The 26,810-nt window shown below is 42.0% G+C and overlaps 1 protein-coding gene across 3 annotated transcripts in view; it reads left to right on the plus strand.

The window, feature by feature from the left end:
* Positions 1 to 938: 938 nt before the first annotated feature.
* Positions 939 to 26,810, plus strand: part of CDC42BPA (CDC42 binding protein kinase alpha) — a 145,552-nt gene continuing 119,680 nt past the window's right edge. For 2 of the 3 annotated variants that reach the window (XM_026048043.1, XM_026048045.1), the window contains exon 1: positions 1,775 to 2,002. In XM_026048043.1, the coding sequence (XP_025903828.1) occupies positions 1,807 to 2,002 (196 nt within the window). In that variant the 5' untranslated portion in view covers positions 1,775 to 1,806. Of the gene's footprint in view, positions 966 to 1,774; positions 2,003 to 26,810 lie in introns of those variants that run through there. The other variant, XM_026048044.1, reaches the window with a different exon arrangement.

Here is a 26,810-nt window from a genome sequence, read left to right on the forward strand (position 1 = left end):
TTCCAGAGGGGACACGCTGCCACGAGGATTTGGCACATCTTTAATAACCTAAATTTGAGGTGAACAGGGCTGGATTTAACACCTCGAGCTTAGCAGAAAAGCTCAGCACAGATGCCGTGAAAAGGAAAATGAGTAAATAAAATCCAAACTGGGTTTATATGTTTGGGTAATATATGCATTGCATGTTTTAGACTTTATTATTTTATTTCACTTTTGGAGGAAAGGTGACCGCAGCGGTGACGCACACGCGGCAACGCCGGGAGGGSGGGCAACGGCCGCCCCAACCGCCTCGGGGGCGCGCGGCGGGAGAGGGGGCGGCCCCGGCACGGCAGCCCCGTCTCCCCCGCTCCACCCGTATCCCTGCGCTCCCGGTCGCCCCCGCTCCGCCCGTATCCCTGCTTTCCCCGCCTCCATCCCATCGGTGTCGGCGGCGGCGGGCGGGCGGCAGCTCCCCCCGCCGCGGCCGCCATGTTGGGCTGCTGCTGGCTCCGCGGCGGCTCCTGCGCGTGAGGGCGGGAAGGAGGGAGCGGCCGGCGGGGAAGAGGAGGGCGCGGAAGCGGGGGAGGGAAGGAGGGAGGGAAGGCGAGCGTCGCCGCCGCTCCGCGCGCACACGCAGCCACCAAGATGCCCTTTGCCCGTCGCGCCCGCGCCGCGCGAGCATCTCCTCGGGCGCAGTGAAGCCGCCGCCGCAGGACGCGCTCCCGGCCTAGCAGCAGCGAGGAGAAGAGGAGGAGGACGGCGCGGCCATGGGCAGCCTTTGACAGGGTTATGAGCGTTTTCCAGCGGCGCCGCCGCCTAGGGCGGGGGGGGACGTGCGCTTAATCCCGGCGGCTGCTCCCCCCGCTTCCCGCCGCCCCGCCGCCGCAGCAGAGCCCAGAGAGACGGAGCGGGGACGGGAGAGGAAAAAAAAAAAAAATGAAGACTTCGTTTTCCTGGAATCACTGAAAAGCCTTAAAAGGAGCTCGGTGAGGAGGCCGGGAAGGGCTCCCCGGGGCCGGACTTGGCTGCGCCCCGAGGAGGGGCCGCGCCTCGGGGCCCGGCTCCCCGCCCCCAGCGGCGGATGCGCCCGGGGCTCGGCGCGGGCGGCGGCGGCGGGGGGCGCGCGGCGGCTCCCTCCTTCCCTGCTTCCCTGCTTCCCTCCTTCCCTGCGCCGGCCTCCTGCGCCTGCGGCGGGGGGCCTTAATGCACACGCATAGATACACATACACACGGGTTTTTTTATCCGTTCTGCCCCTCCCGAGCCTTGCCGGGGCGCGAAGCGCGGATGCGGAGCGAGAGGGGCTTTCGCACTTCCATGATGCGGTGGTGGGATTCCTTCCAGGATTATGCTGCATGATTTGAATTTTGGATGAAGAAGGAGACTTTTTTTTAAAAAAAAAAAGCTTTTGGAATAGAGATATATATATACGCGCACGCACACGCGGTAGAACTGGTRTCGGGCAGCCCTGGTTGAATTTCATTTTAATTATTATTATTTATATCAAGAAGTGACTGTATATATATTTTTCTTCCTATTAAACGCATTTTTTTTTTTTTAGGATAACAATTTTCTTTCCTTAAAAAAAATCTATACTTATACCCTATATACACGTTCTATACGTGTGCCCAAACTTCCTAGGTTTTATTTTGAAGCGAGGAACCCCGAGGTGGGTTAAGTCAAGCATCACCCCAGTTTGGCACTCGTGTAAGAAATACTCCTGGTTTTCCTTTTTAAGCAGCAGTACCTTCAAAAGTTGGATATTTTTTCCTTTTTTTTTTTTTTTTTTTTTTTTKTAAAAAAAAATTATTATTAAGAAAGAAACCCCCATGCAAACTGAAACAACCATGTCTGGAGAAGTACGTTTGAAGCAGCTGGAGCAGTTTATTTTGGATGGGCCAACTCAGACGAATGGGCAGTGCTTCAGCGTGGAAACCTTGCTGGATATACTCATCTGCCTTTACGATGAATGTAATAATTCCCCCCTGCGAAGAGAGAAGAATATCCTGGAGTATCTGGAATGGGGTACGTTTGAATATGTTTATTCAGTGCATTTCCGCCCTTGCTAATGTCTGCTTTGTATAATGTCTCTGTTATTTATGTGTAAGAGGRGGTTGTTTATAACTCCGTGTTTTACTCGACAGTGTTAGTGGTTTTACTGTATTTAAGCAGGCTGGTGGAGGTGAAAAAGATGCTGCATTGGTTATTCGTTGTGGAGGTATTCGTGTAAATAGAAAACTTTTTTTTTTTCTTTTTTTTTTTTTTTGACCTGGATGAGGCTCTGGTACGTGAGGTATATTTACTTCCCTTTAGGCCTTGCTGTTGAGTTTTGTATCCTGAAGTTGTTGAGAATTTGGAATAAATAAGGGATACATTTTCTGGGGAGGGGAAAAAAAAAAAGATGAATATGCAGTCCTATGATTTGCACCTGCAGTCAAATCTATAGCACTTTAAAATGAACAGTTTGACCAACAAGAAGATGTTTTGGTTTTCTTAAATGATATGAATTTGAAATGTCTGTGAAAGTGGAGAAAAACACATTCYCTTCTTGAGCATCAAGTCATTGTTACCTTAATTAGATTGATTTTCCTGGTAAGGAAAACACAGTAGAAAGGCAGAATAAAATTATGTTACCCTCCATTTTCATCTTTTGAGGTTTAGCAAGATTTTATAGTATTTGCAGGTTTTTAAGAAAAAACAAGTGGGTGACAACAATGCAGTTCTCAAGTTATGACAGCACTGCTTGTCTCCATTTCTTTTGATATATTTTCTTCCTCTTTTTAAAAATAGATGCAAAGCAGAAGATACAGGTTGACAGTAGTACCTTGATGAGAACATTTACTGCATGTGACCTTCAAATCTCAAAGTCATTTTCTTGTTCTGCATTTATGCTTAGAATCATTTATCACCTACACTTGGTAATAAATACACCATCAGGTTGCCTTTATTAAAAGGCACATTTTCAAAATGCAGAATGAGTGTTTGATTTATTAACTGGTAGAGTTGCATGTAATGAAGTCACCGAGGGAAGACATTGCTTTATTAACTGACCTGACAACTCGAGGATGGTGTACGTGTGTATGTTTATTTTTCTGCTCCTTGCTGTGGTCATGCTGATATCTAAAGGACATCTGACTTGATAATTAAGTTTCTTTTACTGTTCATATCTCACTAGTCTTGGTTTTGTTACTCTCTGGAAGAACTGTATGTATCTTTGCTAAGGTGGATATAGCAATTAGAAATTACTTGTGAAGAGCTTGAAGATGTTGTGACACTCAGAAGCTATGAAAGATTTGAAAAATCCCTGGCTCAAAGGTAGTTTTTATGTGAGGATTTACAGTTGCAGGATGACTTTGGCAAGGTGGTGTCCTGTAAAAGAAAAGGCAAAGGTSTTGATGGGAATAGTGAAGCCCTTGCAGTCCAGCGTGGTGCAGCTGACCATGGTAGTATGGTAGCAGACCTAATGGTGGTGGTTGGTCAAATGGTTGGTGGTGTTCTGGGGTTCCCACAGCACCTGCAGGTTTTTGGGTTGAATTTGCCAGGTTGCTAATGGAAGTAAGGCTAGAGACTAAGGCGTTTCACTAGCCTCTTTTCCTGCTGCTCCTTTGCTCCCCCATTGCAGCATTTGTCAGCTTGGCATGGGAGCCCTATGGCCCAAAGAGGTGTGAGTGCTTTGCTGCTCCCAGCATCACTGCCCRTATTCCAGGGGGAGCTTCCCGAGGGCTCTGTGAGGTGACATGCAGGAGCCATGGCTCCTAACACCCACTGTGTTGTGAGTGTCGGTAGGAATGTCTTTATCCTGTGTGCTTGTCTCCCACCCTTGACCTTCCTGCTGAGATGAGGGGCTCCCAGGATGGGATTCTTGCTCATTGGTTACACACTCTTGGGTGCCCTGTTCTTTCATATAGTCATAACCTCACATATTACCTTCTCAGTGAAGGGAGGAACAACGTGAATGATTGCTAAGAGGGGATAGATGGTTTAAAGTCAGAGACACACTAAATAGTGGTAGAAGTGGAAAGCCATCAGCCAGAAATGGTAGGTTCAGCCCCTGCCTCTGTCAGTGACTCCAAGTTTAAGTGTCTTCAACTGTTTTTTTTTCCATCTTTGCTATTTGAAAACTAAGGAAAATAATAATTTCAGACCTGGGAGTYCTGAAGAGTGCTGTTTGTGAAGCACGCCTGGTTTTCAGTGCATGGTGTAAAATGAAGTGYGTGTTCATTTGTGTTTTGCATCCATCAGTGGAGTAAATCTTGGTCCCACTGTATCTGTTACTGCTGGTTTGGAAGGACCTTTGGTGAATTGTGCCAGAATTTGCCCCAAACATTCACAAATTTGTTTGGGGATTGTGAATAATTCAGTTGGAAATCATTGGGACCAGTCTTGGAATGAATGTGATCATGTGTGCATGAATACTTTAAAAGAACKAGGGTGCTAGTGCATTTACAAAACAGAAATTTACTCCTGAGAACTCTTTTTCATCTTAYAGTTTAAACTGCTTGCTTGGATTACTTCTCCTAGAAGTAATTATTTTTTTATTAAAAAAATAGATTGCAAACTCCTGTTGAGAATGACAACACATAATTTATTCTTGCTTTTCAGTAGTTTAGTGGTAGTTGAGTAGTTTTGGGGTGGGGCTGTTGTTTTCATGTGGTTTTATTTATTTTACAAATCCACATACCAATAAATAAATAAATATTTTTCTGTTTAAACTATTCTAGGCCCCAGATCTTACGTRCCATGCTTCATGTAAGGCTGAATATTAATAGCACATTTCAAAAATTTTTGGAAAAGGCTTAGGAGGTGTTGTAGCGTAGAAAAGCTAATAAGGTTTTAGTGAGAGCCATGTGCCTACTGATGTATTTAGAGGAGCTAAGAAGCTTCATGTTCCAAGAGCTTGGATCTTTTAGGAGTATTTTATGTACCTGTTACCTAGTTCTGTAATTAATGAAGAAGTGAAGCAGGATAAACCAGATAAACATTTATAACTTTTTTTCAGTGTCTTTTTGTTGTTGTTATCATTACAAGTTTAATTTAAGAAACGCTTCCTATATAATGGCACTGATCTGAAGTAACTTTCAAGAGAAACATCCAGATTATTTAGGGTGCATTGAAGGATAACTTAAAAATATTACAAAACACGTGGAGATCCAAGGGAGGGAAGATGGAAGGCACTACTAAAACCTGAAGATCTCATTTAATTCTTTTTTTTTTTTCCACTTGTGTTGTATGGGTTTTTTTTTCCTGATGAAGTTATTGTTCTCATTTTATCTCTGATAAAAAACAGAATGTGATATGGTAYTTTATATACTTTAGACTTTTAGACCTTTATTTTTTTTCTGCCCCCTTCTGGCTTATTTATCTGTTTGTCAGCAAAGGAAGAAACCACAAGAATTATCAGATACGGTTTGTTTATTTGTGTTTTTAAAAACAAACTTTTATAAAACATTTGTTCAGGCACTTTTTTTTTTTTTCAGAGATAGCAGCAAAAACATAASGTTGAGTCTTTGCTGTGTGCTGTTTCAGAACAAAACAAAAGCTGCATTTGAGGGATTATCATTGCTTTTTCTTATAGCCATAAAACTGGGAGACCATTTTACTCTGACTGGCATATGTGAAAAGAAAAACTCATTTATGTCTTAGTATGGCCTGTCCTGCTTGCAAAAGGCCATTTCACAGGTGCTTAAGCATCTACCTATTCTTAATAGGGAGTGTTTTTTTCTCCTGCACCCAGAGTGGATGGAGGCAGGAGGATTTGTCTGCATGGAAGTCACTGCAGTTTTATGGGTTATTTGTAATTACAACTAACTTTTTAGGTCATTGTTTACAGTATGACTTGAACAGCTTATTTGCACACACTTGTTCCTGTTTTATTTGTCATCTTCRTCTATATATGTTAATCATTAGAAATAAGCTATTTAGTACTTTCAAATAGAGACTGCCCTCAAATGTGTGTGTTTCAGAAAAGTGTGCAAGCGGCATTTATAGAGGAATTTTATACTGAATTAGTAAAAAAATAAAGTGAAAGTATGGGAAAGTAAGTGAAAAAAGAACAGTTGCTTGCAAACGCCTTCCTGCCAGGTAGCTCTGTGCTTGACCTTTGTGTCTTTTAGCTATTACCTCTTGTGCATTTGTTTCAGTTCTTATTTTTGTCCTGTGCAAGGGCTAGTTACTGCAAGTTAATGAACACTTGTGCCACGACCATGTGAACTGTGAGACCATTCAGTTCTGATTTAGAGTTAAAGCCAGTTTCCAGATGAGTGAGGATATAATCATTTCTTCTTTCTTTAAAAGGAGGTTTCTGAAGGCAGCYCTGTTGGAATAGGGAAGTTTGTGGCTAGTCAGAGGCCACCTGATGAACTTCTGGCACACCTGTACTCGTGTAGACTTAGGGCAGCAGTGTCCTTTTTATTGCTTGGGTATAAAACTGGGCGCTAGCAACTAGTACTTAATCTGAAGGAATTACGGGAATGCCTTGATTCAGTCTGGAAGCTTCTAGCATGCTTTCATCCAACAGGAACAAATGCAGAAATACATTTATACATTTTTTTCTGTGCTAGTCTGCTAACTGTGCATTATATTTCTCCCGGCACAAATAATTTCCTGTTAATTAGACATTTTCCATTAAAGTGTTAATCCAGTATTTTGCTAATAGAATTACCATAATTGTAAAATGTTTTGTGGAAGTTGATTAAGGACATATTTGAGTTTTTAACCTCTCAATAGGATTATGATGCTGGGTACGTGTGTGTCTGAAAGTTCTTTCCTTGTGTGTTTTCCCTCTCCCTTTTAAATGGAGTTTTACAGAAATACCCTTATAAACTGGTATATATTAGAAGTTCACGATTAGCTGAAGACAGGATGTAGTGCTGTAAATATAATTAACTTTTTTGGTTTGATATGGTTAAAACTCTGGCATGTATTTTTATGGAGATTGAAAGAGATTAAACTTCTGTTTTTGCTATTTTATACCCATAGATTAGTGCTTGAATTTTGAGCTGCTCCAGCAAATAGAAGTAATTTGACTTCTGAGTCATACCTACAGTCCAAAGTGCTAGTGCTTTCCATTTCTATTACAATTAAATTGCAAACCCAAAATCTCCAGATGGAGAATGGATGGAGGCTGCTATCCCATTTTTTTTTTCCTGATTGTTTTGTGCAAACTGACACTGTAAATGATCCTGAAGATGTTCTTGCAAGTCTTAACCCATTCATAGCATCCCTAATTACTTGAACACAGTAGGAATCTATCACCTCAATAGAAAGCTTCCAGAAGSAATTAGAGCCTGTTGCCAGCCTGGTTTCTCCCCCCTGCTTAAAAAGGTACCATAGTGTGGACAGCTGGGCAAGCTTCAAGGGAAAGAGCAGCTCCTTGGATGCTAAACTCTATCTTTTGGCAAAGCAGGTTACTCTTGCACAAGTGTTTCTACTTGTTTAATTTGATTTTCTTTTTCTGGATGAACAGCTAGAATGTTTTGTTCTGCTGCAGTCATAACTTAACACATTTTTTTCTGAAATCCTCATTAAGCTTGGAAATGCTACTAATGTGGACCAAAATCTTGGAAAAATGCAAGTGAATTAGGTCAGTCATGTGCAATCCRTTGTTAGCTCTTAAGATTTTTATTTCAAGTCATTTAAACATGACGTTAGACTTTGTAACTGCAAAACCCTTCTTTTTAGACAGGTCAGTTTGCTTTCTAATTTCTAATAATACAGCCCAACTAGGTTACTAGCGGTCACCATGGGTAAAATCCACATGAGGTTTATCCAGACTCCTAAGACTTTGTGTTTCGTAATTATTTCTTATCCACGTCCAGACTTCAAATTTAATTTTTTTTTTTCTGTTACACAGCGTTGTAGGTGCTTTTGATTCTTTGGGGTCAGTTTATTGGTGAGGTACCACGTCTGCTTCTCTCAGTAGAAGATAAGAGTACCAGTACCAAGATGTACCAGGTCTGCTCTGAGTAGAGGATAGAACATTTTTCCACATTAAATATATATTTTTAAGTATTTCCTCTTATTTTGCYTTTTTTTTCCCCATTTTTATCCTTTCCTGCTTAAAATTGTGTCTTATTTCAAGCTTCTGTATTTGACAGGCTGTACAGGCAGTKAAAGGCCCACCGGTCTCCATTTTTGGGTACTCTCTCCTTTTTTTATTTATTATTTTTAGTGGTAGCTTTCTTCCTTAGGAAGCTTTACAGTATTTGCTTGACAGTGAAGGTCCTTCTCCTCACCCGCTATTCCCATTTTCTTGCTTTTTCTCCAMGTCAGACTTCAACTGGTCTTTCTACTACCATTTGAATCGCTATGTGTCTGCCTGACATTTCCATGGTCAAAATGCTGGTGTCCTGATTTTGATTCTTTTTTTTTTTTCCCTCAGACTAATAAGAATCATTTCTGCTTGTAAGCTCGTGTAGAGCTGGAGCCCTGGGCTGTTTATTTGGGCTGTGAGCTCTTTTACTCCTGTGGCCAAAGTAGCAGGAGAAGTGGCAAAGACTTGTGTTGTGTGACTACAACCGAGTGGATTGTGAGAGCGACGCTCCCGTTGCTGCTACACCCGAGCGCCGCGATGCTCCTAACACCCTTTCCCCTTTGCCACCCTCCCTTCTGTACATAACGCAGGCTCTCTGTTGTCTGAATGTTTTGCAAGACACATAGTAACAAGAGGAGGAAGAAATAAAAGTTGGTATTTTAATTGTAGCTCCCTGATGTTATCTTGGGTGGGGGCTAGCTTTATGGTGGCTTAAGGCTGGCTATATCCTGCCTGCTACTGATGTCTGTTTTGCAGGTGCTTATGGGGACAGACGGACTTAAACTGGTCAAAAATTTTGTCATTAGGAGCTTATCCTGATATAAACTTAGTATAGAAGTTCAATGAGTTCCATAGTGTGTGTTTTTTTTTTTTTTTTTGCTGATATAAGTTACCTCCTAGGCTTTTCTTCTGTGAATGGGAGAATTTCTAATAGGGAATAGAGATCTTCAGAATAGTTCTGATTTTTGATGATGGGGACTTCCTGGAAAGAATTATATGTCTGTTTTATGTGTKTTGGTGTATTTATGTGTTTATAAATGCTTTAGTTTAAAGCTTGTATTTCTTTAAATGAAATACAAGAAGTCTTATTTCAACAGACTTGGAACAGTTATGTTATATTTCCCTCAACTTCTGGAAGGCACTTGGTGAACACTGTGTTATTGTGTTATAAAAGAATCCTTCTTAAATTATAATTTTATTAGTGGCTGGTACAAAAAAGACTTTTTTTTAAAAAAACATGGTTTGATATGTTGAATGGAAATTATAGAAACAGCTTCCTACACAAATAGAAATTTGTGGAGAAAGTCRTTATTTAGCTGTGCTCTTTCTGCTCTAGAAGGCCTATATTTGCAGTAATGCTATTTTTTTCCTTCATACTACTGCTATTTTTTCCTTCATACCTAGGGACTGCCTTGGGCTAGTGAAAGATGCAATTTAAACCTCTGTGTTTATATAAAAGCCATTATTTAACCCTTCACATAAATGTAGATGAGTATGGGTGTGGTTTCTTGTTTGTTTTTTAAATATTTGGTAGTGTGTGTTGTTGCTAATACTCTAGTATCTTTTTTATCTGGAAAAAGGGAAATGACTAAGTGTCTTTATTGATGATAATCCACATTCAGAATTCTGGTTAACCTGGTGACTTCTTGGTTAATGAATCCTCTAGTAACTTTYTAACTCCAGAAGGTGAAATGGGAGCCTGCTGCCTGCGGTGGTGGTGTGTTTAGCGCTCGCAGGGGGTKTCTGTGCGGAGATGTTGTTGCGTGGGTGCAGCCGGAGCTGATGCCGGTGCCTGCGAGGTGCCCGTGGGTGCTCGGCCACAGCTGGCAGCCGAGCCCATCAGTGGGGCTTAGTGCTTTGCGCCCTGGGAGAAGAGGGTGCAACAAGGGCAGGGAGGTGAGGGCAGCTGACCTGCTGTCTGGCTGCATGCCGCCTCATTTCTACATTCCCCTTCTCCAAAACTCAGGGATACTTAATGGGATTGCTCTATATATTCTTACTATTCCTATTGCATTAACATTAGGATCCTTGAAATTGCCTGTGGATTTAATCCTCTCCCCCAAAAGTCATTATTACTTGAAATTTTGCGTTAATTTCCTCCTCAGGTTTTCTTTCTAAGGGAGCAAGCCAATCTCAGTGTTTTTTGCTCTATCTCGGCATGGAAGTTAAAGGGGGGGGGAGGGGAAGTATGTCATCATAGTCCTACTTACAAAGGCTTCTTAAATACCTGGAAAGACTGTRTAGTGAGCATTGACTGTTTTTAAAACTTCAACTTTTAAAAATATATTATTATTTATATCCCTCACTTGAGACAATGTAGAGATAGGTTACAAGATCTAGTAAGAATGGATTGATTCACCTGTTTGGGGCAAGTATTTTCTTTGATAAAATACAGTAGACTTGATTATCTCCTAGTTTCTGAGGGAATGAAGATTTTGTAACACTTTTAGTGTTAGGCTGCTGTTTATTTTATTTTTTTTTAATTTAGATTTCCAGTCTCTTGCAAGCATACCTCATCCTGTTCTTTCTGCTTTTGTCTCCTCTCAGCAAATAAAATCATTCTCTTAGAGTTACAGGGTGTGAAGGTCATTTTTATTTTACCAGTGCTCCAGCGTCAAGGTACAAAATCATTTCCTGTGGGAAAGGGCAGAGGAAATGTGGAGCAGCTGGAAGATGGCAAAGGAAGTAATTTTGTTGAGGCTGTAAGGMTTTCTACTCGGCTTGCTGGGCACTGCTTTTGCTAATCCTCGCCCCCAGCACCAAAGCTTGGGGCAGATTTTCCATTAGCTTCAATAGGAGCCAGGTCAAGCACATCAAAGTGCGTCCTTTGAGCTAAGCTTGAGCACTCATTAGAGAGATGTWGGACTCCTATATGTGTGTGTACATGTGTGTTTATAAAACAGTGTACATCTTTGTGTATGTTGGATAATACCAAATGTTCTTTCTCATTTGGAGTTTTCAAGTAAAGTTGAAGTAGCCAAAGCCTGAGTGTGTAACTGGYAGGTGTTTTGAACCTGAGTTTCAACCTAGGACTTGCCAAGCAGACCCTCAGTTCCTCCTTGATGCTCTCTGCCCTGAGTGTCTGCATCTCTGTGCCTGCCTGGTCTGGGAGGACTTCACTGTCATCTTTATTTATTTGTTTTACTTTTATTTTTTTTTCCCTGCTGCTTTTTTTCCCCTCAGTTCCAGGATGTGCACTGGAAGGTTCATTCCCCTGGTCGTGGCTGCTATATTGGGGCTTCAGAAAATTGCCATATCTGAAGGGAAATGGATCTCCAGTGGGCTTTTAAAAAGGAAGGCTGTCTGTCCCACAAGACAAAACTGTATGTGAGACTGAAACAGTAATTTGGATGGTGTGCATGGAAGAATTGGTGTGTGTAAATATATGGATAGATGTACATGAAAACAAATTATTTTCACAATAAAATTATTTCGGATGAAAGTGGTCGAAGTTAACTTATAGCTGTGAGCCAAAACTATGATATCTGCTTTGTAGGAAGAAGAAAGCGTCTGTAAGCCAAATAATATTATCATTTAATGGATAGAAATGTGAAATTAATTCACTGCTTCCCATACAGTATTAAAGCAATTTGTTTGCAGCTGAGCTTTTAAAGAAGCCAAGTCACTTGAGGACATTATCTGGTTAAGCATTGAAACCAGGGCTCAAGTACTATAATTCTTTTCTTCTGAGGAGAATATTTCCTTTATTTTACTTTAACTTAAAGAATACTTTAAAAGTGTATACTTTATTTGGAGTGGATTATGACTGTTCTTTGTTCTTTTGATAGTGTGATTCTTGTTGAAACGGTATCAATGATAATACTGGCCACTTGAGTATAGTGTCTTGAAAACCTGTTTAAGAGAAGTGGGTGGTTGTGAGCATCCTAACCATCCCTGCAGGCAGAGCTGGGGCTTGCTGAAAGTCACCCAGAACGTCAGTGGAAAAGCAGCCTCTAGGATCTGGCTTCATATGTGTGCTCCTTGGATTTTTTTAATCTTTTTTTCCCCGTTGAGCTTTCTAAAATGTTGTTTACTGTGGGAATTCCTGTAAGTGTAGGTGGCTTGTCTCTTCTGTGTGCTTAAAGTGCTTTATTTATTTGCTTAACTCTGCCGTGTGCTGTTGGCGTGCTCTTTTTCATGGTGCAGTTATTTGAGAAAGCTGCTCTGCAGACTTGGAAGCCCAGCCCTGTGATGTGCTGACTCCTTGGGCTGCTGCTTTCCTCCCTCTTCCAACTGAAGCAGTAGTATAAAACACCCTGCAGGACCTGGCAGTTGCTTTACTGCTCCAAAAGGAAGCCACTCCTCTGTCGTGGCCAGGGGGATATTTGCCATAATGGTGTTTTGAGCAACTATTTGTGTTCGTTGAACTTAGACCTGCAAAAAAAGTTATGCTTTTAACTTGTTCAGTGCTCTGCCTTTTTCAGAGTCTCTTCTACAGCCCTGCTTCTTGAGCTACCACAGATACTTTGGGAAAGTTACTAAAAAATAAAATATATGATAAAGCCTAATGCCACACTTACTGTGTGGCTATAGGACTCTTGTTGACTGGAGTGGATTTTAGGTGGGACTTTTGACAGTGTTGAAGAAAGTGGTCTTGTATATAACATTGACATGGTAGAATATTTTCCTGTAAAAACTTTGTATTCCTCCAGAAAGGCAAATCTGATGGCAAAAGAGGCAACCAGGAGCTCTTGATCAGAGTCTTCACTTAATATTGGCGACTGGAAGCTGTGTGTGCATAGGTATTTCTCACAGGAGTTGCAAGTGGAGATCACCCAGCTCCTCTGATAACCTTGTTGCTGGCGGTGGGGTGAGGTGGTAGGACAGCATGGATAGGGAGCTTTGCCGTGCGGTTGCCTCTGGAGCAGGAAACTTCCCTGCCCGGCTGCCTTTCTTCTCCGACCTGTTGCTCCTGGGTATCTGCTTCCTGCCCGTTCCTGCTTCCCTTTGACCCTCCCTGCGAGGGGYTGACTTTAACGCAACTGTGTTGACTCCAGCGGTTTCCTGGTTGCTGTGGCCTTTGCGTTAARGACAGATGCTGCTACGTTTTTGTTTAATTTTGTTCTTTTTCTTGTCCTTACAGTCTCTTGAACATGTTGTGTATGGTGCCCTGGGGTTGATTTATTGGTTTGCTTTTACAACAGTTAATCATGACATGACAGTATAGAAATGCTGAATTTTTATTCATGGCATAGTGCTTTATATAGAAACTACCCCCGGGCCCAGTGTAATTCATGGAATATACTTTGTTGTTGTTGTTTTTTATAGTGAAAACTTTTAGAGGGTTTAAAAAGAATATTTTTGAATGAGGTTCTTTTGCCATTTTACTATAATCTGTGCTTACCGTTTTATGTTTACCTGTTTTTTTTCTCCTCTAGAAAGTGTTTTTGTTCTTTTTATTTTGCCAAACTCAAATGGCAAAAGTTGTTCATGAAGAACATTGAGTAGACAAATTGGAGAGTGGGCACGGTGTGTTTTTATCTCTGAGGTCCTGCTGGGAAGTGTAGTGAGGGTTGGGATTTGCCTTCCATTGTCTGCTGTCACAGCCAGCCCTTGTCCATGTTKCCTGAAGGTGGAGAGGAATTAGCTCTTCCTGTGCTCAGCGTYTCACACCTAGCTTTTGAGAAATGATGCTGATTTAGGGTTGCTACCTATCCATGATTTGGTGTAGTAGGACTTTCCAGAAATTATCCACCTTTCCCTTTATGCTGTATTTTGTAGGGAGGTGGGGAAGGTCGTAAATGAACCAGTGCTTGAAATGCTGGGCTGGGCTAAAAGGCATTTGTTTCCTTGCTTGAGCGTGAAGTGGGATTTGGGGTTTTAATCCAATCTTGGCTTCATTAGCAGATGGATAGAGAAAAGAACAACTTGTAGTGAACTCTTCAATCTGTCTCTATATGTATCAAAATGCTTCAATTGATATATTTATYTTAAAGCACATTTTTTAGTGAGCTCTCTCGAAAACAGCATTAATAAGACATCCTTCTAATAAAGCAAGCTCTAAAACAGTGAGTTGTCATTCACACCTGTGTAAAATTTTAAGCAGTCCTAACAGTAGTCTCTTGTGTATGTGTATTTTTCCTTCTTTTATGGGTCAGTAAAGTCCAAATGCTGCTCTAGCCCAAAGGCTAGTGCAAAACCAGACCCTACATTAGTATTTGTTTTGGAGAGTTTCAGTAGCCCATTTGTGGTTTTGCTGCTTGTAAATAATCCAGTTACCCCATCTCCTGCTGAATGTTCTTAGTCTTTTTATTTTCTGCCATGTTCTAGTGAATGTATCTGTCCGAACAACATAGGGAAGGGTGCAGGTCCAGCTGTTCATTGGTTCCTGGAGCTAAAGCACAGCTTGCCAAGGAGAACTTCCTGTTCCCCTCAACTTTTTTTTAGATTCTCTTGTCCTTCTCACTCTTATGTAAACTTTCTCATCTAATATATAGTATAATGCTCTTCTATTGCTCCCCATTTTGTGAAGTTAGCCATGTAGGAGCTCCAGCTGTAAATTAAATGGAGAATTCCTTTACTCATCCCTTTGAATGCTTTTTCCCCTTTTGATTCTTGTATGTGCTGTAGGTTAACTGGCTCTGGACTGCAGTGCTCGAGAATTTCCTAGGCTTTGTTAGTACCATCACAAAGAGCTTTGTTTTTCAAGTGCTTTCCTACACCAGTTCTCTAATACTTCCTCTGCCCTCCTCCCTGATGAGGGTTCCTGCAGTCCCTCCAAGGGCAGCTGTGGACGGCAGCAGTGCGCAAGAAAACCCGTTTCTGCCCCGTAGCTTCATTACCTGCCCTCTGTGGGGCGTTTGGGAGCTCGTTGTCTCGAGGAGCAGTTAGGATGGAGAACTTCATGTTTAAAGTAATGCATTAATTTTTTCCTCCCTCTCTTTTGATATTGTTCATTATGTTAAGAGAGTGACAAAAGTAATTCTTTTCAATTTTCCTTCCAAAGGAAGTCTTACTGCGGAAGGGGGTTTTATCTGTTGCAGTGTCAGTAGGGTGGTAGAGCACATTGGCCTTCTAGTCATCTCCGGGCGCTGCCCTCTGCTTATATTCTATGTACGAGCAAAAAGGTTGCACTTCAGAGCTGATTTCCTGTATTTACTATGACCCTAGTGTTTTGGTGTGCACTAAATGTGAATCAAATGTGGATCCCAAACATATATCTTGCTCTTGTATGGTTTCAGATCGAAAAAGTTGATGACATACTGCATAGGGCCAAGTCTTTCTTTCTTAATTCTCAGAATTATTCCAAGTGTAGGAGGCAAGTGTTTTGTGTCCTGAGCATGATTCAARTGTTATGCAAGGCTTGGCTTTGAGCCGTTGGCCTGGGACACTCTTTGTGCAGGATTTGAGATGTTTGTATTACGTGTGCAAGAGTCTGAGGTATTTCTCAGGCCGTAGGCAATCTCGAGCAGTCTGTAATCAGAGCAGAAACCAGTCCAGCTTGTCACTTGGAAATGCAAAGCCTGGTTCATGACTATGTTCATACCTTTTTGCTTGGAAGGCCATAGCTGAAGTCAGCTAATACTTTGAAGATAAGAGCAGGATCCCTCCACGCTGCCTACCCCTAGAGGGGAAGCAGCATTTTGCAGGTGACCTCCTGGTTGCTGTTTCCTGTTAGCGGTACCTGGAGCTCGGCTGCACGATGGTTCAGCCTGTGCACCTGAGCGGGGTCGGCTGCTCCCGGGGAGCAACGTGTGGCTGACAGCAGCACGGCCAGGTAGGAAGCTGAACAAAATGTGTTGGGTGACTCTGTCTTGTRGGTGGTCAGTAGATTTTTAGTTATGTATTCTTTTTTTTCCCACCTAAAACAAGATGCCTGATCTCAAGGGAGGGAGAAGGAAGTGAGGAATGGTACTGGTAGTGTTATGGAGAAATTCCCATGATGTTCTTAGTCCATCTGTGAAGTATTTTGGCTACATAAAAGTTTGAGCTAATTCCATTTTTTTTTTATATTGAGAGTCAGAGAATTCCTTCTGGCCTTAAAGAAAGGAAATAGCTGTAACTCAGTGCTCTTATCTACCTCCTTTCCCAGATGGAAAGGAAAGTTAAATCCAAAGTTGCCAGGAGGGGCCTTTCTGGGAGTTGCTTAACAGGTTAATGGTGTTTGYCCGTACTTGTGGGGGTTGGAGCATTGAATTTGAAGCATCAGAAGTGAGGAACAGGGAGCCGTGGGCCCTGCTCTTGGTTCACCCCTCTGACACAAGAGCAGCAGGGAAGAGGGGTGGAAATTCGGCAGGGATTGTGGGGATTCTTCCAGGAGGCAGGTCCGGGAGGTCCAACTTTACGGGATGGGTAAAATGGGACTTAGAGGCAACCTGAAGGTCATTGGCACATAGATTGTCCAGAGTATAAAGTAATTGGATTTTGGATGAAAGTTTCCAAGTCATTTAGATGATTTTTAAATGACTTTGGATATCAGTAAATACTTCTCAAAATTCATGCTGTTGTTTAATTTTTCTGCTGACCATTGTATTCTTTAGTATTTGGAGTACTTCCCTGGTATGTGTCTGTGATAGAAATAATAATTTTTTAAAAATTATGTAATCCTGAACTCGAAACTCAGGAAACAGCCCAATTAACAACCCATTTCTGTGCATGCCACCTGGGGCCGTGGAGCTTACCCTGGCCCCAGCACCTATCCCGTAGGATGGCAGGACTCTGGAAATCCCTAAGCGTGTGTTGGGCCCAAGCCCTCGGAGGCAGCAGCTCCGGCAGGACCGACCATGTGGATTGCAGGGAAGAAAAAGGTGCTTTGGAGGGACAGCACTAAACAAACCATGGGGAATTGGGCTCTCTTACCTAATGCTGGGCGTTTTTTATATGGCGCTTCGTAGGCTGCATAACCACATCTTTGTACATAGCCACTAATTGTGAAGATTATCACCGTATAGATCGGTTACTTGGTTTCCTGTGGTTTGATGTGAAGAGATAAGAAAACTCTGAGCTGTTTGCTGAAACCGTTTGCGACTTTTGCTTTAAACTGGAGAGTGCTGTGTAATGCCAGGTGCTGTATTAGGTTCCTRTCTAGCAATCTGAAGCTAGAGATTAACATTGGATGACCACTTTTAACCTTAATTTACTGTGTCCCAGCTCCCAGTGTCATAAAGATCGTATAGCACCTGCTCTTGGAAGGGAATTTTGAAATACAATATATGTCATAAAGACACTGCCGTAAGTTTGTGAGACTTCAGAGAGCAGTCTTTAGAATAAATAACATGTACAGTACTGAGGACTACTTGAATAGATCCGATATGAGCACTGAAAAGGCCATAGACTATCATAACTCTTACGTTCAAGTCCTCTCGCTGGTCACCTTCACACACTTCTATCAGCCTTTGTCCTGGCTTTCTAGTCTTACTTTTCTTGGCCTAGTCCTTGTCCAATCATTTTTATTCCTATGATTATTTTTTTTAAGAGTGTGTATTTTTCTCTAATTTGGACATTATATCATATGCCTGGGAATCATGTATGTATTTACTCTGCATATTTTATTGTCCTTGCTGTTGTTGATCAGAACAACCAGTTTGTCTGAATATAGTTCACTTTTTTTTTTTTTTTTTTGGAAAATAATTTGTGTTTTGGAAGAAATAAGTAAAATATTTCGGAATGAAAGTGAGATGTAATGAAGCTTCTGATAAGAAAAGGAAAATATTTTTAAAAGAAGCAACAAGTTTAGTTTGGCTTAACTTTACTGTTGCTTTATTTTGTAGAAATCTAAAGGGGATAAAGTGGGTTTAAAAATATGATAGTCTATTTTAGAGAAATGAGCTCATTTTGAGAAGTAAAAACTACCCTTAGGTATATTATATATATTAATGTTCTTATAGGTATCTGGAGGGGAATCTTGTCTGTCCGAATTAGAGGCACTCTGTTGTGTTCTTACCTCAGCCTTGAGCCGAGCCCAAGCCGTCCTGAGCCCAGCTCCTGGTTTGCTTCGTGGGCACTTCAGTTTTAGTGCTGTACCTCTGAGCCACTGTTGGCAACACCCGTCGAAAGCTGTAATGTACAGGGATTTTCTAGCTGCGTGCTGAGGGAGGAGTGACTCTTGGAAAGCGAGGGCTGCGGGGTGCTTTGCTGTTGGAAGCATCACTCCGCAGCCGGGAGGGAAGGCAGGCAGTGCCGCGATCTCCGCTAGCTGGTGGCTGGAAGAGAGCGTCCGCATCCGGAGGCAGATGTTGTTCTGTATCTCTCTTCCTTAACCATTCTTGTGAAAAGACCTCTCTGTTTTCCTTAGGTGATGGGCTAAGTAGTAGGAATATGTTTTCCCAATATMTTTATTTTTGTGCCTTTGTCTTTTCAAATCTCCTTGTTACAGAACAGATGAAACCACAAGGAATCCACTGCTCAGTTCATCGCGGGGATACTCCCAGCTGCAGTAGTGCCACAGCGCTGCTTAGCTGGTGCAGCTGCTTCCGTAACGGTTAGAAAGAGGAACCTGAAGCAGCAAATGGTAGTGCCTTAAACTGTGCTTCCATGGCACTGTTCCCTGTCAGTCAGTGGTACCCTTGGCCCCCAGGGATTCACAGCGGGTGTCTTTTCCAGATCCAAAGCTCAGATGCTTGCCCAGCATCCACCTTGYTTTGGATTTGAGATTTCTTTGGATTAAAGTGTCTGTCTCCTTCTCCTAGCTCTCTCTAGACTGTATCAGAATCGTGGTGCGTTAATACGGGTATTGGATACTYGATCCAATGATAGAGTTCCTGGCTGCCGGCCTGTATTTCAAGTAGAGGCACTGTTGTCCCTGAAGGAAGAAGAAATGGTGGAATTACACTGAGAGGAGGGGAAAAAAGCTTGCTGAAGCTGCCAGGTTGATGCAGAAGGTTGCAAAGCCCTTAACAGATCTAGCGGGGTGAGTCGAGGCAGATTTTATTGAAGAGTGAATACAGGAGAGCCACAGGAGCAGCCTGGAACCTGGAGGAGCTCCTTTTCTGCAGTCAGCTGGTGCATTCGTAGGGTACAGGGGAAATTATCCCCTTAATGGCCTCTGGAAGAGTGCATTTTCGTGGCATTGATCTATCGTAACAGGATTATTTAAAAGAGGAAAGAAATGCCCCAGCCGTATGTTGTATCTTACACRGTGTCTGATGGCAGCACCTGCTGTCCAGGTTGAGACAAGTCGGGTGCCTGATGCTCACATTGGCTTTTCTTGCAGAAATGCAAAATGTAGAGAGCAGGAGGTACGTGCTCGTCAAGAGTCTTAGGAGTTATACAGGGTCATGCGCTTTGGAAAACTGATATGAAATACAGTGTTTTAGTACTGCAAGCCATAAATTAGTAATATAATGTGGGACTATCTTATGTCTTCCTCTGACAGCCGTGGGAGGAGGATCCGCACCAAAGCGCTACCTGAGTTAGTCCCCTGTATTTTTCCTGCTTCTGAAAGAAGCACCAAAGAAGAAATGTTTTGGTACACAGTGTGCTGTGTTTTCACTGATAATCTCAGGCGGTTTTACTCGAGCGATACAGTAATTGTTCTGCTGTTGATATTTTGTAAGCAAAATGTTTTAAGGAAATCTAGTTGCTTCGAAGCCTTAAGAAGCTAAACTTTTAAAAATTATGGAAACTTATTTCAGCTGGCTAATAGTACAGTAAAGGAGTATTTTTAKTATTATTATTATTATGTTTTAAAATATTTTTCTAGTGTCCACTTCACATTTTACTTCATTTCTCTTCTCTCTATTCAAAGATATATTTTATTAGATTTGGACCAAACTTTTGAGTTTAGGCAAACACTGTCGTTGTCCGATTCATAATATTTACCAAAAAAGTCACTCTGTACTCAGATATGACTGTGATATCCTGCAAAAGCCTTTTGATTAAATAGTGTTTTAAAACTGTTCTGAGATAAAGTTCTCTTATTGCTGCAAGGAAAGACGATTGGCTGTTCTGCTGGGTTTAGTCATTTGCTAATGAAAGTTTTACTTATTTCTTACTGCTGTTTGTTTGGAAATCTTTTGGGAATGGATAGTTGTGAGAATGAAGCACAAACCAATAGAAAAATAATTTAAAAAACATTGCCATACTTTGTRGAAAAGCAATGGGAATTTATTTAATAACTGTTGCTAACTTAACATTTTTCTGTCCAGATAAAACAAATTTGCATTTCTTTCTTTTTCCCCTTTCTCTCCCTCTCTGTTTGTCATTATTCAGATATTTTAATAAAATATGTGAATGCTTTCTTAGCTATTTGGGAGCGTGACTTTTTATAGGACAAGCCAGCAGTTGGGTTGGGGTGGGAGGAAGATTTTTTTTTTTAAATCTGAAGTTTGTCCAAATATTTYTGTTATGAAGATTGTGAGTTAAAATCTAGATCATTTATCAATGTGTGTGTATATTATTTTTAATTCAGAAGCCACTTGGTGGCCAAGCACAACTCAAAATGCTGCGTGTTTCCTTTGCGTGCCTCCCTGTAGTGCTGTGCTCGGGTAGATGACCGTGCTYGTTCCTGAGGTGATTCTTGCCCTGTGAATGGGACACTGCACCCAGAGCTCCCTAAATAGGTTGCAGTTACCTCAAAAGTGGTCACTGGGGTCAGGGTTGGAAGATAAATAATCAAATATTTGAGCTTGGATTTACTTGGGTTCATTTCAGGTGTCTTAATGGATGTCTTTGGTTTTGGAAGTGTGGCCCAGGGCATTGGCAGATGATAGCAAATGAATTCAATTCCTATTATCAAAGAGCAAAACAGTCTCTTGGTGTGATCTGTTATCTGTTTTGATGAGCATAATGTAAAGGAAACTGCAAATCTCTGCCATTCTCTAAAGCAAAAGTGCTGCTGGTGTTTGACCAAGATGTCACGTAACTGGGCTTTCTTTTAGCCTTTGGTACAAAATAGTGTTGGCACTTTGTGATGGATGCGTATTTTACACTGTAGGCTGGGAAAGCCTTTTTTGTGGCTCTCTTGTATCTGAAATGTAGATCAGAAAAGGCTCCTGCTTGTCTTTCAATCTGTCTGATTTCAAATTTGCTCAGCTTTTTCACCCCGATTAGCAGAGGAAATGGTCTAGAATTGGTGTCAGAGTTAGTTTTATTTTATCGAGTTAATGATCCCATCCTAAGTTTGCAATTAGGGAAGTAGAACAGTGTAGGTCAAGAGGACTGGAATTATTGATGATGGATGATAAATAATGAGTGTTATTACACAGCCCTGTGTTCTGTTCCATAGCTAATGGAGTTAGGGAGGCCTGTTTGCAACMAAGAGTACAAAAAGCTCTCTATTAATTGAAATGAATGAAAGATGGGTTACCCTTAATGATACTTTCCTATTGCAGTTAAAAATTGTCCATTGTGAAATCAGGTGTGAGCCATCAGAATTTAAGTAATTACAGGTGTAGATTAAGATGCAAGCCTGTTAATATTCACCTGTTGCTTTCAAGTGTGAAAAGTGAGAGTTGGAAAATTGACTTTACTGCAGTAGAGAGGGCTCACTTGGCCACATCGATCTTGAATTAATACTGTACAAATTACAGTTTTCACACCAGCTCCAGACCACTGTGTCATTCTGTCCGCTCAAGTGTTCATTTTCTTGGAGGAGATCAGCAACAGGTCTTGGGGGGGCGGAATTAAATGGCAGTACTTGTCACCAAATGCTGCCCACTGCCTGTCTGGATGCTCCAACACAGAACAACCTGGAGCACCACTGCTCTCCATCCCCATTCCTGCCCCTCCAGTCCCAGGAAAGGGGTTTCCAGCTGCTGGAGTTGAAGTCAGCTCCTTATAGCATTCGTGCACCTGTGTCATTTCTCTTGGCGACAGAACTGAGCTTTGCAGGACTAGTTTGTATCAAACTAGTACAACTGCTGGTCCTGGGGGTGCCTTTTTCTTGCCCGAGCAGCCCCTGCTCACTCTGAACCTCAGCCCTTCTTAAATACCRAGGCAGCCTCGTTCTCTGGTCTGTCCCTACTGCATTATGTGATAATCTGCTGGTAAACAGGATACAGCTGATGAAATGCTAAGCTACCGTGCTAATTTTAATACCATTTCCATGTTTCTCAGCTGTTTTTTCTGGCTCTAATGCTAGATACAAAAACGTACATGTGGATATAAATGAGTATAAGTAACGGGTGTAATTCAGAATAGTGTGTGTGGATTTTTCAGATTTTTACGGGGGGATTCTCATCTGACCAATTTGAGACCAAAGAATATTTCCTATAGATGTAAAGTAACACTAGCCCATTTTGTGCTTCTCTGAAGTGTGCGGGTTGCCCTTAAATCCCTTTAGGGATGGTACTTGGCACGTGAACTCGCTTACTGCTTTGCCCTCAACTAAGACAAAAAGGCTGCCACTGTGAGCAGTCTGTTTCCCTCTTGAGAGGGAGCTAGGTACATATTTTTTTWAAAAAAAACTGTTTCTACGTAATAATCAAATATTTACATATCTTAAATAAGGAGCTTTTGAAAATAATGTGAAATGTTTTTGGCTTTGTGTGCTACTGAGTAATCAATCTTTGCTATGTATTTGAAATTAATACGCTGAAAAAGCTGGAACTAGCTTTCCAGCATCAGTTTTAGTAGATCAACACAGGATTCGAGAGTGTGAATAATAATAATGAGGGAAAAAAAAAAAGGATAGGCTGCATTTACTGGAATCACTGTTGTTTTGAAATACAAATTAGCGCTTGCTCTGACAAGCTGTGTTCATGAAAACCCTGCTGAGGAATAGCCTGCAGAACAATTTCTTCTGGTGCAGTTGTTTTTAAGTAATCCCTGTCAACACCAGGCACCAAAAATGTGCGAGCTGTGCCGGGGTCTGCAGCTGCCGTCAAGTGGGGTGGCTGGCGCGGGGCCACCTTTAAGGCCTGCTGGATGCCGCTAATACAGCAAATGAAGAGATCTGTCTCCTACGGAATTGCAGTCCCTTGGGAAGAAAAGGTCCTGAGTTTCAGTGCAAATGAGTTGCTTCCAAGAAGGGTGCAAAGGAGATTTAATCAATGGCTGCAGTTATTCGGAGCACTAAGCGCTTGCCTGACTAAGGCTGTGCTTAACCACGTGCTTTCCGGAATCTGGGTCAGGGCTCCTAGTGCTCCTTGGCTCTGGGCTGCTATACAGCTCTGCAGTTGTAATTAAAGCCGAGTTTAGGTGTTATTCACAACCTATAATGTGAAAAGTAATGAATTTCCAGAGGCTATCTGTTTATGTATGAAAAAAAAGAAAGCCGATGCAAACCACAATAAATGTGAAGTTTGAGATAAGAACGTAAATAGTAGAGAATTGATGGAGAGCCCCTTCAAGGAGGGGACCTAAGAGAAGGCTCCTCAAAGCATGGCCAGGTCTTTCTGCTGCACGGAGAGCTCCTGCACTGTAGGACTGCACGTGTTCCRGGGGTGGGAATTCATTGGGGGTTCTTGTAGTAGCTAAATGATGTCCTGCCAAATCCTGTGTTGATCAGAGAGTTTAATAATTTGAGGAAACATATAGATTCTTCCCAGTTTATATTTTAGTAGATGACAAAAAATCTTGCCTGTATTCTTTATATAAAGTATATAAGCTATCTACTCATATATAATCTTTTATATTTAATTCTTCCTTTTTCTTGGCCACTAYGGCGATTTTGCTCATTCCTGGCAAAGCCATTTCATTTTCTTTGAAGAGTAGAAATTAGAAATGGAAAAACCTTATTAGAATTATATCATCCAGTGCATCGCCTTACTATTGAGGATTTTTTTTTTTAAATCACTTTCTAGTCTTCCATTTATGAAGTTCCTCACTGTATCCTCAAGCTTTTGCTAGAGGGAAAACTAGGCAAGGGCTGCAAGTTTCAGGCTCTTTCAAAAGAGTGGATGTTAAGGGTTATTTGACAGGTTGTGCCAAGCTCTGTCACTGCATAGTTAAAATATAAATGCCCGCTCAGCTATCGGYGGGTCTGGCTTCTCTTGCTAATATGGTGAAATAGCAGTCATAAGGGTCTGCCCCTAACCAGAGYGGCAGCAACAGAAAGTAGATGTAGCTGTAGATGCCACATCCACACATAGGATGGGGAGGGGTTAAGTGCAGTTTAGTGAAGTGTTGTCTTGTAGGAAATCYATCTGGTAACTGGCCTTAGCCATCCCTGCTGGGAAAGGAGCTGGGAAATTGGACGGGGCTCTGCGGGCTGATTCTGCTTCATGGCTTGCAGATGCAGAGCKCTTCCTGACTCCTCAGTTCTGGTAAGCAAAATAGCTTGGTGTTTGTATGGTTTTTTTTGCTCTTTATTCCAAGCCACATATGCCGCATATCCTGCAGTGGTGGGCATTGCTGCAGTGATCAAGGTGCTGATGTCCATTTGGGTGACGAGTGCAGTGTGTTCTGGGGAGAACACAGAAAATAGCCTGGCCCAGGACAGCTTTAGGAGGTGCTTATTTACCRAGTTTTGTTAAACTCGGGTCTGAGTAATACAACAATTGTCGCACYTTGGGGTGCTGCTCTTAAGCCACGTTTGAGGTATTTACAGTGTTTCTTTRACTTGCCTTTTTGTTACCCATTTGTATTCTAGTGCAGGTTGTGTGCACACGTCAGGCTAAACAGAAAGTACCTCCCTACCCCCAGTCAGAGCCTTCCTGCCTCCTCTGTACTGAGATACAGCCTATAGCACCTCAGGAAAGGTAAAGCTATCTGCAGTTTGTGGTGTGTGTGAGGTTTTTTTTTTTCTTTTTTAATATATGTATTTTTTTATTAGGTCAGGATATTAGATGTTGTCGTTATTAGGGGAACCCACAAAAGGTTAATTTTCATGGCTAACGTATATACCCTGCTAATCTAATACTGACTAGTATTATTTTACTCGTATTAGTGTAGATTGAATCAGATTCCTCAGGTTACAAGTATACAGGCTATGTAATTTCTATTTATTGTAAGCACTTAAACCAAAAGATACGCTGCATTACATCTCAGGGCTTGCAAATGTTCAGTGTGATTCCTTTTCTTTCTTTCTTTACCATGAATAAGAGCTGCTTTGTTAAGGTGCAGTTGTTGTTTGTCAGAAATTGTTCCTGTAATAGGTTTTGTTGCTCTGTTTTCCTTAAGTCTAACTAAACGTCCTTTGCAAAAAACACGTGGGTCGTTTCTCGCCTATGATTGATGTAATATCGGTTGATGGATGGGAAAGTTCCTCCTTGCTTCCTGCTGGTGTGTCATAGGAAGTCACATTTACTTGATTATGTGGCTGGAGAGTAATGACACAACCACAGGAAATCCTGTGGCTGGAACTAGTTTTATTCTCTACTTCTGTCACTAAGTTCTGTATTGGCAAAAGACTGTCTTTGCTTTAAGACAGCACGTGCTTTGGCTTTAAGTAGCTATTTTTGCAAAATACAAACAGAATGGATAGCAATTCCTGAAATGGGGGATCTTGCTTATTTTTTACTTATCTMTTCATTTTATATCAAAAATCTAGAAATAAATGGAAATATTGCATGTAAGAATATGTTGATGAAAACTTCACTTTCTATCTGCTTGGAGAGAGATAGCCAAATGCAAGTATATTCACACAATAAAAGGAATGCGCYGCGTGCCTGATAATCTTGAGAGCTTTTGCAGGGATGGGAGGCACCGAGAGGCAGGCGTGAGGGTTTGCTCTGTGTTGGAGGTGGAGCACTGAGCTCATTGGGCTGCTGGTGCTGGCAAAAAGGGGAGTGTAGGATATGAGCTGGGAATGAGACCATCCTGCTGACAATGCATTTAGAGTTACYCACTGCCACTCTGTCATTGATCAGCCATAGTTTGCATCGTGTCCTAAACTCTTATACTCAGGATATGACAACTGCAAAATTTTAGTCATTTTAATTTTTGATTGGTTTGGTTAATTTTAATTTGGGACCTGGTTTTCTATGACATTGAGGCATGATACTACTGTTGGACGTCTGCTTCCTGTTGAATCTTCTGAGAGAATGGGCAGATGAACTTTAGATAGAACTACAAATTATATGTGTGTGTGTGTATATATCTTTCTGTTTCAATTTCTGAAGAATAACTACTTTAAAGGAATTTAATATCAAGTTAAGTTAAGCTAGGAAAAGACACAGAATTACTGGAATGTGTCCCTGTCCTCCCATGCGTGTGCAGTTACAAGACATTGTGAGTTTTGATTTATAAATCAGTGAAATAAACGTAAGCCTGGAATAAAAGGGCAAAAGAAGGATGARACCATTTCAGGAACATAACTCTCACGCTGCAGTGTGTGTGTCTGTTCTGCTGTGCTGAAATGATGGCAGCRATGGCTGAGCAGGGCAAACTGCTCACATCAGTGAAGTGAGATGGTGTGAAGCCAACGGGGATGGCCCAGGGGCAGCGAAGGCTGAGCTGCCTTCAGCCTAATGTTTAGCCCCCAGGGTGCTGGTATCCTCGGAGTGTGTCGTCCCTGACACCCAGGCACATGAACATGTGCGAAAGCATCCGCCGGTGTGTGGATGGAGCAGCTTGCGGGATGCTCGGAGCAGCTTGCGGGATGCTCGCAGCAGCGTCACGCTGGCGCTCTTGGACTTGGCCAGGAAGCCAAGTGCTGCCCACATGGATCTGGAGCTGGTGCTGGATGCTGATCCCCAGCTCATCAGTGAGGCACGGTTCAGCTGCTTGGGTGGTTGGGATGCGTCAGCAGAGCTTTCCAGGGGCGTCTTCCCTCTAGGAAGCTATTTGGAGTCTGTGGAAGAGAGAGGAAGGAGGCGGTAGAGACCAGTTGGGATAGCAATATTGAGTGCTATAGTTTGGGGAATGTTGACTTAAYGTGAGCTTAGGGCTTTCTTTAAAATCCGTTCCCATAGTTCTCGCTCTCTGCTAGAGACCAGCAGCGTGAAGGGTTTGCTGGGTCCAACACAAATATTACGAGTG

The sequence above is a fragment of the Nothoprocta perdicaria genome, unplaced genomic scaffold (genome assembly GCF_003342845.1).
Source record: "Nothoprocta perdicaria isolate Ctin4 unplaced genomic scaffold, notPer1 scaffold_51, whole genome shotgun sequence".
Lineage (NCBI taxonomy): Eukaryota > Metazoa > Chordata > Aves > Tinamiformes > Tinamidae > Nothoprocta > Nothoprocta perdicaria.